General features: G+C 42.8%; 1 protein-coding gene across 1 annotated transcript; it reads right to left on the minus strand.

The window, feature by feature from the left end:
- Window positions 1-944: 944 nt before the first annotated feature.
- On the minus strand, window positions 945-9830 carry LOC117559241 (Krueppel-like factor 6). The gene is made up of 4 exons (XM_034235919.1): window positions 9558-9830; window positions 6015-6585; window positions 4771-4894; window positions 945-3686 (listed from the first exon to the last, which is right to left on the minus strand). The coding sequence occupies exons 1-4, from the start codon at window positions 9657-9659 to the stop codon at window positions 3635-3637; spliced, it is 849 nt and encodes a 282-aa protein (XP_034091810.1). The 5' UTR covers window positions 9660-9830; the 3' UTR covers window positions 945-3634.
- Window positions 9831-12088: the final 2258 nt, after the last annotated feature.

Here is a 12088-nt window from a genome sequence, read left to right on the forward strand (position 1 = left end):
GCCCCTGCATTTAAGTCAATTCAACGCTTCAGTTTTTTCAGTGTAGGTAGATCTGCATCCTTGGATCATTATATTTAAATAACAATATTAGTTTATTATAAACTGGAGTCCTATTTTAAAAGTTTTGGCCACCATTTATGTTGGTTATGATCATGCTTTAATCAGAAAGTACTTCCTGAGATATGGTAACGAAAGGAAAATTAACTCTCAATCACAAAACTGGGAAATAAGGTTTAAGGAAGTCAGCAGTATATTTAGATTATCCCTAACCCTAACCCTGTCCGAATGTTTAACAAGCATGGCAACAATTTCAGAATAATCAATCCACTCGATGCAAAAACTCTGTTTGCACTAAAGTAACCATTTAAGGTCAGAAGAAGGAAACTGGTGATGGAAAGTTTCTGTCACCATTCTTTTTGTTTTTAATCTAGCGTGTTTAATGTGATGTTCCTTCTTGTGGTTCTGGCCCCAATGGACTTCTCTTAAATCTATTTTTGATATATTCCGCTGCTGAAAATAGTCCCTAACACATGCACAATCTGTTCCCGTGTGAGTGTTCAACTGTTTCTGGGAAATTACCAAATCTTTTCAACGTTTTTTGTAACATTAGGATCACATTATAATATTAGGAATTTTGACCGATTGACAAACGTTCCAACGCTTCACTACGTTCAGTGTTTGATTGGTTGTCACTAATAGGAATAACACCAGGCAATGTTATTATTACTGATAGCATTGACTGGCAAATGTTTGTTTCTCGAAAAAGCCATCTTCTGTAAAAGAGTATCCCTGGTTCTACTTGTTGAACCCAGTCCAGTATGGTGCAGTTCTTTAGAAGAATGATCTTTGACCTCTATGGGGAATCTAATATCCCATAAACACTGACTTCCTGTCTGACTGTGTCCCTGGAGGGATCCATGATAAAAGAAAACAAAAACCACATGTAGATCCAATAAACTTTTTATCGATTTTCCAATAAAAAATACATTCATACAGAAACTATTTTACAAAACAATTTCAAATGAAAAAATCTTGTTATGCAATAAACAAAAACAAAAATAGAGCATCGTATTTTATCTCCATTCTGGCTAAAGATAGGGCCTCTTTGCGAAGGTTGAGAGAAAGAAAAAAACACATGGCAAATAAACAAATGTAATACTTAGCAACAGAATGCAAAAATGATGACAATTCAAGTGTCCAGAACAATTCACGTCTGAAGCGGATTTTTTTTTTTTTTTTTTTTCTTGAAAGATGATAGGCCACAGGTGTATAAGCATACATTTGCCCTACCTTCATCCAATCAAAGATGTTACAGAAGCAAATGAAGTAGAATGGAGTGTGACTATTTTACAATATTTCCTCAGCCTCTCAGTCTTTATTGGGTCATCTTTAGAAACATTACACTGCACTTGTTTTTGGTCCCATACCCTTTCAAAATAGAAGCTTCCTTACAAAATTCTCTTAGTTTACAATGTACATATCTTTGCATTTTTGACATTTCTCAGTGTATGGACTTTCTTCGATGTTGACCAGGTTACCTGTACAATTGTGAGATTGAGTACTGAGCAACAGACACCAACAGGTTTTGACCATCTGAACCAACCATACCCTTAAAGCAGATGCGTTCTCTTTCCATTTCCAACAAAACTTTATCCAATAATGCTCCAAAATGTTTTCTAGAAATAGGGAAAATTGTGACAGAGTTTGTCAAATTGTACAAATGTGAAAGAGTTTTATCAACCCACAGAGAAGTGTGTTGAAGTCATGTACAGAAACTTAAGTTAAAACATGCATATAGTGAAGTTGGTACAGACATACATCTGGTCCTGGTCTCATCTCAGACCTCGACAGCTGCAGCTCGGCTCAACTGGCTATTGGTCAGATCACGGGTTGTTTAAACCAGGGCTGAGTAAAGACTCACCCTGGCTGAGGGCGAAACCTACCAAAACATACATCAATACAGACTCATGATTGAGAGTGTTGTCATTATTCTTAAGGACACATCATTTTCTTTGAAGACTGTAAGCGTTTGACACGTCAACAGATATAAATGGCCCAAATATAATAGTTATCCTTGCAGAAAATCCTAATTCGTCTCAACCATGGTGGCTGAGCATGCCAAATTACCTCTGTACGTTTGACAGGCAGTTACAGTCCATCTGAAGTGCATCCACGCCACTTTATACTACATAGTAGTACATTTTGTGCTACACCATTCTGTCTCAGAGCGGGGTCATGTTTTGGAGAATATCATTTAGATTTGATATAGTTACGATATGTTCAACAAAGAATGCACATGTTCAAATGGCAGTCATTATTAAGCTGATAATTGTTTTTTTCTTGCATTATGTGGAGTTTCAGAGTCTGCTGCGAGACAAAAGGGCAAAAGGTGCGACTGCATGGATCAGAGCCTTTATAAAGCATTAACGCACTAGTGCATTCGCACCCCCCGTTTTTTTGTGTTTGTGTGAAAGAGAGAGAAATCTATTTAACAGGACAAGGCCACTTACATAAGGCATCAGTAAGGTCAACAGTGCATTCACAGATAGAAAAAAAGAGAAGAGCAAAAGTGAAGAAAAAGCAACAAAAATCCCATGAACAAGACAGTTGCCAAGCAATAGTGGTATCCCCAACTTATCGAGAACATAACAACACAGAATGACTGCCTTAAGTGTTTTGTACAATACTATGATATTGAGTAATATGAAGGTAGCTGCTCTCGAATGGATTTTGTTGTCCTATAAGCAAACGGGTGAGCAACACATCCCCAGATCCCATGCAACTTCTGTTATAATGGCAATAACTGTTTGTGTACAACCGTAATTTTTTTTTAAACGTTTTTTTTTTTAAGATACAGAGCTTACACAATGGACAACAAAATGAGCTTTATAGCATGTATGTTTTTGAGCTACATAATACATTGCACATTTAATAGCTGCACTAAACAAAACGACCTCCCGGGTGTGGATTGGGAGCTGTAGTTCCACCTCCTGGCAGAAAGGGGGAGCTCCACAAAACAAGCCCCTACTCCCATCCACAGCCAATAGACTCAAACAGCACAGACAGAACCCTTGCATTCATTCTCAGTGAGACCACACAAATCCCCCCAAAGATAAACCTCCCTTGTTTAACATCACCCCTTCCATGTCATTCACTCGCAGTCCCACAATGCAACTCCATCCGCTCCTTAAAGCCAGCACAGGCATCCAGTCTCAGGCACTCACAGTCCCCATGCGTACAGGCACACACACTGTCATTAGAGGAACGACCCCCCCGCGGGAGTCCCATAATCCTCCGGGAAAAAAGCGTTGAACACCATACAGAAGAGTCTTTTCCCGTGTACTCCAGCCTAGATCTTTCCAGTTCTTTAAACTTTTTTTTTCAAGTCTCTTCCCGCACTCCCTCCCCCCCCCCCCACTCCTCCATAAAAGCCTTTCAAGAGCAATCTCCACAGTGAGGTGTTGGAGGCACTAAGTATGGTGCAAATAATAGCCTGCGTTGCTTCATCTTTTTCCACTGACTGGAACACGGCGGTGTGTTAACGCTCCCAGGACACACCGAGCCTCGCTGATCCCCCACAGGTCAGGACAATCAACCAGAATCATCCCTCAGAGATCTCGACACCGAGGCCATCTTAGATGTGCCTCTTCATGTGCAGTGCCAGGTGGTCAGAGCGGGAGAAACACCTGAGGAGGGAAGAGAAGATTTAGCTGATGGATTTGAGAACCTCGGCTCTTGTCTGCAGTTATTTTTGCACTGCTGAAAGATATCTTGGTTGACAAAAATGTCTCATATTTCCAACTAGGACGCAGAGCTGGATTGTTTTATCTACTCCTTAGTCTATATACCAAAGCATATACCAGCCTGTATGTTTACGATTGGCTAAAGATATAGTTAATTCAGACGGGGGTTTTCGGGAATGTCGCCTATTTCCCACTTTTATAAAAGGCAGAATCTAATGGATGCCGAATCAGACAGACATTTTAACGTAATTGGTTTTGTTTGAAATAGTGTCACAGAGCAACATTAGGGTTAACTTGGCTCAATTTCTGAATGTCTTTGGGATAAAGTAATATAATCATATACCCATAGGCATCCACAAATGTAGGTGAATGTTAGAAAGTAAACTGAGAGTGCTTAGGGTTAGGGTAGAGGAAATGCCTCTTTCAAAGCATTGTCTAAGGGAAGACTTGCAGTTTCAGACCTTAAAAACCCTTGGTCTATAAGCTATCAGATGAACATGGTACTAAGTTCAGGGACAAAACCAATGCATCGCTCTTATCTGGTTTCCGGTTACAACCTACATAAGTTTGTCTAACGCCTATCTGACATTACAAGAGATCCCTAGGGAACAATAACGTCCCAGTGGATCATTGAGATGTAACCCAGTTTTTCTGTCACAACACCTTCTGGTTTTTACTCTTCAGAGAGTTCCACTCAACCCTTTGTACTCCACTCTCTTTTCACCCAACCTCTTGACCTCTGTAGCCTTTCATTCGTGCATTGTTGACCCTCATTCAGCCCTCTACCTGACATTTTCATAAACTAGTTTGCATCCATAAGTTGTGGTTTTGTGCTTGGAGCCACATGTTAAGAGGAGGGGGGTTACAGCTTCACCGTGATGTTTAGAAGTACATATTCTGTATAAACCAACAAGTCTTAACTTGCTTATAATCTTGATAATCCTAGTTTTTTCAATGTTTGTATTTATTAAAAGGTCACTCGGATGACAATTATAATGAAGTGGTATTGACTGTTCAGCTCTCTCACCTGTCGCAGTGGCTGCATTTGAATGGCTTCGCTCCAGTGTGCTTTCTGAAGTGTCTGGTGAGTTCATCGCTCCGTGCAAAGCGCCACTCGCAGCCCTCCCATGAACACCTGTAGGGCTTCTCACCTGCAAACCAAAGAATGAAAATGATTGTTAAGGAAGTGCATCATTTGTCAGAAGCTGTTAAAAGATGTCATAACCTTAGACACCACTATAAGTATTTCTGCTAATGCTCTACTACTTGTTGTCCTTTGCAAACCCTGCAGAAACCTCTTCATGAGAGTTCATCTTGCACACGGCTAACAACAAAGTTTTCATCCGCTGAATCATATCTTTGTGTACCTTTGATTATGTCCTTTCACAATTGCTATAAGTGTACGTCACAATATCTGACCATTTGTAATTCAACATCTCAAATGTGTAGCCAAAAATGCTGATTTCAAAGAAAAACTGCAAGCCGGATCAGGCTAAGCAGATTGAACTGACTACTGTAAGAAAACGAGAAAAACAACCTCGTGCATTGTGGGTTTTCAGATCTGTGGTATGCAGCTTTAAGGAGCTGCTCGAGTAGACAGCTTATGTAACGGGGAATAGCTGCAGGAGAAAATAGAGCTTGTTCCTAATGGTCCTGAAGGCCATTAACCATGTAGCTATAACATGGTCAGTGAAGGATGCTAGGAATGTGACTTCCTCTGCTAATGGGCAGCACAGCTGTAAACAGGCTGGCGAACGTCAGAGTTGACAAGGGAAACTGCTCACTTTTGAACCGTGGACAAAACACTACAAATGTCAGAATCCCATAATTTCTCCTTTTACGACTGTGAATGCAAACGGTTGAGAGTCTGAGTATTTCCGTGGTGAAACCTGAGAACTGTTGATTTGTTTTCAGGACCCACATCCTCTGGGTGCCGCTCGGCCACAAAAGAAACATCCCTCCCTCTCCCGCCTCCCGCTCCCTCCTCCCTAGCATGAAGTCATGTTCCTCTGTGTGAATTAGGTCACAGTGGAGAGTTTCCTCCTGACAAACTATTCAAAGTATGTGGTAGCATTTCCAGCACTTTGCGCAATAAATCAACACTTTAGTTCACACTTTTCAGGGATTTCAGCTCTCTAGATGAGTGTTTTAATATTTACTTTGTGATTTAAATTAAAAAACCTGATGTGACCTGTCGGGTCAGTATTCCTCCCCCCTCATGACATTTGCATCACAGCGTTAAAAACACATCCCACTGTCAAACGTTGTTACCTGTGTGTGTGCGCTGGTGTGCTTTGAGGTGCGAGCTCTTGGTGTACACCTTCCTGCATCCGTTGAAGTGACACCTGTGCACCCGCCTCCTGCCGTCAGGTGACGCCTCTCCGCTGGTCAGCCCCGACCTCTCAATGCCCCCAGTCCTAATTTTCCCAGGTGAGTGCAGCACAGTCTGTATCCCACTCCACACCTGGGCCACAGTGCCCTCCTTGCTCAGCTCGGGTGAGGAGGGCGGCGTGCTGATGATGGCCGAGCCCAGTTCTTCGCCAACGTCTCCCAGAATGTCAGTCAAAGGGCTGGAGGAGAATTCGATGGCGGGGGAGAGCTCCTCTGAGCTGTCTGAAGTCTCGCTGCTGGCGTCGGAGTTGAAGCCGCAGGCGTCCATGTGTGGGCTGTCCTGATTGTCTTCTTCCTCCTTGATGTGGGGGATCTTTGGGTCCGACTCTTTTTTCTTGTCCACGCAGGCAAGCATCAGCTTGCCCCACAGGTCCTCCTGGCTCTCAAACTTGAGCTCTGTGGCCGAGACGTAGGGCTCGCTCTGGAGGTACCGCTCCAGCTCCAGGCATGTCTGTGTGGAGGGAAGATGAGATAGCAGTGAGTTCAGGTGCCTGAGGCCTGCAACACAACAAGCTCTTCTACAGGAAAGTCCCTGAAACACCAAGAAATATGTTTCCACGGGAACACAAACACTGGTGTTCTTCTCTACTCTGTGGTTATTCTTAGAAGCAGTAGCAGCAGGGGGGGGGGGGGGGGGGGGGGGGGGTGTGTGCTGTGACACTGTCGCACCACTGGCCCTACTTCCTTCCTTTCTGCAGGAAACAGGGACGACACAATGGCCATTTCTCAATCTTGAGGATGCTGGCTTGTAGTCACGTACTTTCGGAAAACTAAGAAGAATGGAACAGGCTAACAAGTGTGCCACGCTCTCTAACGGTTTCAACATAAACTGTACCGAAAATAAAATAAATACCTCACGATGTCCATCTAATTATGAACTTGCTTTACTTTCACGGAACACATTTTTGGTGATAACAAATACATATTTACCAACACATGTTCTACGCCACTACATGCTTACATTTAAATGTGTGCTGCGTCGGTTCAGCAATTCTCCGCAAGGGTTTTTGAAATTGGTCCGTGCGCAAAGCATTGTGGGGATTTTAAGGACGCGAAGTCTACCCATGATGTGCAGCCTCGAAATTTCCCCCAAACCAAGGACGCGGCCTCGATGGAATTCCAAGTATGCTGGACATTGGAACGGTCCTGCTGCGCCACTTGATGACGTAGCATCCTTGAAATATTGGCTTGGAAGCCAGTATCCTCGAGATTGAGAAACGGCCAATGTCCTATGCAGGAAGAGAGTCATATATGTTCTACGGGTGCCCTCTGAGGCCATATCAGGGAAGATTACAAGCTCCACATTTCCTTCTGAGAGCATGCAAGAACAAGGTGCTCTTACCCGTGAATGCTCGCATGGTTGTGTGCGTGTTGGTCATGAAATGTACATATGCTACAGAGCCCCCCGTTGGGTTAGGGAAGTGCTTGTAGATCTTTTAAATCTATCAATTATTCAGCATAATGTGGATTTAATAATGCATTTGGAGGCATCGCTAGAAATAACATAGCACACCAGGGACCGAGAGGAGGGAGGTCTGGTTCACGGGGGTCCATAAAAAGCCTGGCATGAATACTGCAAGAGCTGCTGAGGATTGTGGGCTTATTTTCTTTGAAAAGGAAGTGAGAGAGCACTTCCTCAACCTCCGCTGCAGTCAGTCAGCGCAGGCCAGATATGAGCGCCGCTAATAGGCCTGTGCAGTTTCCAAATGAGGCTGATTTTAATTTGAGTATCATTTGATACTACAATAGAACTGCACGCAACAGTGTTGGCCTGAGGCAATACATATGAAGGGTCGTGAACTGAGTAAGTTAAGTTAGAAGAAAAACGTCTTAAATGTTTTCTTCTTGCTTTCTCAAACCTTATTTATGACAGATAGATAGATATACTTTATTTATCCCAAGTTGGGAAATTGTTTTCTCACAGCAGCCATTTGACAGTCAATCTACAATAATTACAACCTTTCTTAAAAATGGAATAACATTTTAAAAGTTTAAGTTGAATACTGGAGAGTTTTACCCTTTCCAGGCCTCTGAAATATTCAAATGAAACTGTATATCTCTAAAGGCTGCTCTGATGCAACATACAGTGTCATGCATTCCTAGCTACAGCCATTAGTACAGCCATTATTTAAAAGTGTCTACACTCTGAGGTAACCTTGATACAGAAGGACAGGCACTATAACATAAAAAAAACCCGTCCATAAAGCATGGCAAGGTGTCAAAAAAGCATCGATTTATCAGAAACATGCTTTCTCATTGCCTGTGGTAGGAAAGGGTCACTGACATGTCTCACAAACACTTTAAGTCTAAAATAGGGATGTTGTGGGAACATAGTCATTTGGTAATGAGAGAGAATGCTTTCAGGGCAAATGTTTTTAGTCTGCAGTGCTGGATAAATCCCAGGCGAGCTTTAAATGCCTGGGAGGGCGACTTGGCTCGAAGCCCGAAGATATCTGATAGACGGAGAGATAGAAGCAGAGCGAAGCGTGTTGCCAATTCATTTCATTTCTCAACGCGAACAACAAGAGACTTTCGCCCTCCTCTCGTTTCCAGAATAAAACTCCACTGTTCTGTCGTCAGAGGAGCCGCTTTGTCGAGCCAAATTGGACCAGAAATCAGCCTCTCTCTGTCAGTCTGTCACTCTCGTGTGTGTGTCTGTGTGTGTGTGTGTGTGTGTGTGTGTGTGTGTGTGTGTGTGTGTGTGTGTGTGTGTGTGTGTGTGTGTGTGTGTGTGTGTGTGTGTGTGTGTGTGTGTGTGTGTGTTTCTGTGCAAGAGCAAGCGAGAGACAGAGAGGTAGAGGGGAGAGGAAAGAGAGCTAGAGGCGGAGATACGCGCAATAACGCAAGTCTCGCTACTCGTGAAATGTGCACACAACGTGTTTTTATTTTATCACAAGCAGATGTGCCTCTACAACCTGAAAGCATGATCCTATAAAAAGTTCTGCAACAATATGTTTTTTTAAACAGCTGATCGTAACAGAAAACACGAGTGCTAAAAACTACGAGTCACATCATAGCGATATTATTGTCATTTGTGAATAAATCCAAATGATCCTATAAAGTATAAAACATGCACTTTTAAGTCAACATGCTGTAGCCTACCACAACAAGTCTTAGAGGATACGACCATGTCATAGAAATGTTTGTATCGAGTAATCGTTCTTTAAGGGAACTTGCATCACTTCCCCTAAAATAAACATGCAATCCGGATTTAAAAAGGGAAATGATTGTTAACTTTTGCACTAAATCAAACGCAGAGTTCCGCCAACAACTTTGACATTCGCACGTCTGCACGCAGCTGTCATTTTAAAAGCAACTTTCCCTGAAATTACGCACATTCCTCGCACTTGTAAACCAAACAAATCGTCACGCAACGATCTGTCAAGCCGTGCGTTTGGATGGAGGGATCACCAGACTCTTTACCTGCTGCCAGTACTCTTCCAGAGACGGTAAAGCTGAAAAGTATCCGGTGTCGTGCACGATCTGGAGCTCCTGGAAGATGCTACACATAGGGAGGACATCCATTTCACTCCTGAGATGCAGCCACAAGTAGAAGCGAAATCAAGTGGTCAAACGAAGCTTCCGAGAGAGCAGTGTTTGCATGTATGAGAGTCTGTAGGCGCGCGCTTGCAGTGAAGGTTTGGAGCGTGTGACGCACTGAGAGAGCGCACAACACTGAACTCTCCAAAAGTCACTGTAAACTTCCCCCCCGATTCAAAATTACACATAAGCCCACCCCCATGTGATTACATTACGTTTCGGCACGTCTACCAATGGGCTCACGGGAGCGCATGACCCGCCTACAACACCACCCCTGACCAATGGGGAGCCACAGCAGACTCATCCTGTCTGTTGTGGTTGGTGCGAGGTCCGGAGTGTCTCCAGCTCCCATTGGGTTAGATCTGCGCTATTTTTAGAGCGCTATATAGTACGAAATCGTCTCGTACCAAAACGAGGAAGTCGACTTTTCTACTGAATCAAGCGTGAGCTGCGAGAGAGTAGCGGCAGCAGCGAGAGAGGCGCTCTATTCTGCGCTTCAGTCTCCAAATACACGCACTTCTCTTTTCATTTCTCACGCACACTACTGACACATCCTCTCTTGTGTGTAAAGTCTCACTTTGGCTCAGTTTCAGAGCGTAATATTCGGAGTGCGTCTACACTCAGGGGGATCGTCAAAAGATCTGATCAATTTCTGCAGTCTATGAAACAAATCACACAGACTTCTTCCTTTCATGGCTGTCCAGAGATCCATGAGGATTATTATGAGTCTCCCTGTGACCATGGAGACAGTTTGATAAGCTATTAAATTATAATAGAGTTGCCATAAAGATGATTATTCATAAAATGCTGTGCAGGTTATTGTAGTGGCAGCAGCTTGAGGCATATCATGAGGGACAGATTTGCTCCTGCTGGAGATAGTATGAATGTGCGTGTGTGTGTGTGTGTGTGTGTGTGTGTGTGTGTGTGTGTGTGTGTGTGTGTGTGTGTGTGTTTTAACCTCACCTGTGGCTCTCTCATTCTCTTGCACCAAATCGTGTTAACTGTTTCTCGATTACGTTCATGAAACCACAATGTCGAGTTCCGAAGCAGCAGAAGAAGAACACAAAGTGTGTGCCACCCACGATGCTTGGTGAGAATTTCTAATATAAGATCCCAATATATATCTCACAGCTCTAGAATGATATACTAAAAATACACACTGGCACTCTTTCAGAAATCTATTTGCCTTTGATTGTAGATAATCATTGCTCTGCAGGGATCGGTGCACCCCCCCTCTCCTCGCCCACAGATCAAAGAAGCATGAATATTAATCAGAGGTAATAGGCCCTACATGTTGATATATGAGCAGATTTATGCCCCCGATATGTGCTCTGCTTCAGGCTTTATCACTAGCATAAAAACTTAATTTGTAAAATGTCATGTCATAAAACTTAAAAAGTTCATTATTCCAGGGCTTTAAAACATGTGATCCGGTCTGTGAAGGAATTAAGCTTCCTTTGTTAAGTGAGGAGTTAAATTGCCTACTTCCCTTCAGCTATTATGACAAACTACACGTTAATTAATTAAAAATACCGCCTTTCAGCAGAAAAAAATCTAATTCAATGTCAATCAAAAAAAAAAACACTATATACCGAGCTATTATTGAGCTTACGTACATGTGAGTAAAACGACATATCCAGTTGCATAAGATGTGGGATAAAGTTGAAAATGAAGCAGAACAACAGCGGCTTTGACGAGTTAAAGGCAGGCGATGTGACAAACAACATATTTGGAAACAGAGCACCATTGTTGGAGCCATCGGCCTGGTCCAGCGCCTCCACCACGGAGACTCTTTTGTTGAGATCTCAGCTGTGGGCACATTTGCTGCACTCAGCAGCATCACATTCTGTCATGAGTCCACAGGGTTCAGGGACAGAGAGCACATGGACAGGTCTCTGCTGTGACACAGACAACTAATAGAAGAGGGAAGAGTCATGCTTCCCCAAAGCATCAGTGAATCATTGGTGACCTTATAAGTAGTGCAGGAACAATAGAGTATTTACTGTAAATCAATGGAGGTGCAGGAAGGCGGTCATAATACAAAGAAAAACAGACCTAATGATACAATGTTTTTTTTGCTTCCACTAAGAAAACATGTGTCCGTTCTACTGCGTACCGACAGCTATAAGTGCGGCAACAACATTATAACTTGAATAATTATTATAGTAATGGAATAATAACTTGACGGCACTGATCAAGGTTTTCTGTAACTGTCCAAGTCTGTCCACTTTTTATTTTCCATGAAACACTGCCAGAGTCCTTACCATGTTCCTGTTAATGTTTACTTCCTGCCTCTCTTCTTCTGCTGTTCCCTTTGGTGTTTACTTCCTGTCTGTCTTCTTCTATTGTTCCCTTTATTGTTTACTTCCTGTATGTCTTCTTCAGATGTTCCCTTTAGTGTTTACTTCCTGTAT

Source organism: Gymnodraco acuticeps, unplaced genomic scaffold, assembly GCF_902827175.1.
Source record: "Gymnodraco acuticeps unplaced genomic scaffold, fGymAcu1.1, whole genome shotgun sequence".
Lineage (NCBI taxonomy): Eukaryota > Metazoa > Chordata > Actinopteri > Perciformes > Bathydraconidae > Gymnodraco > Gymnodraco acuticeps.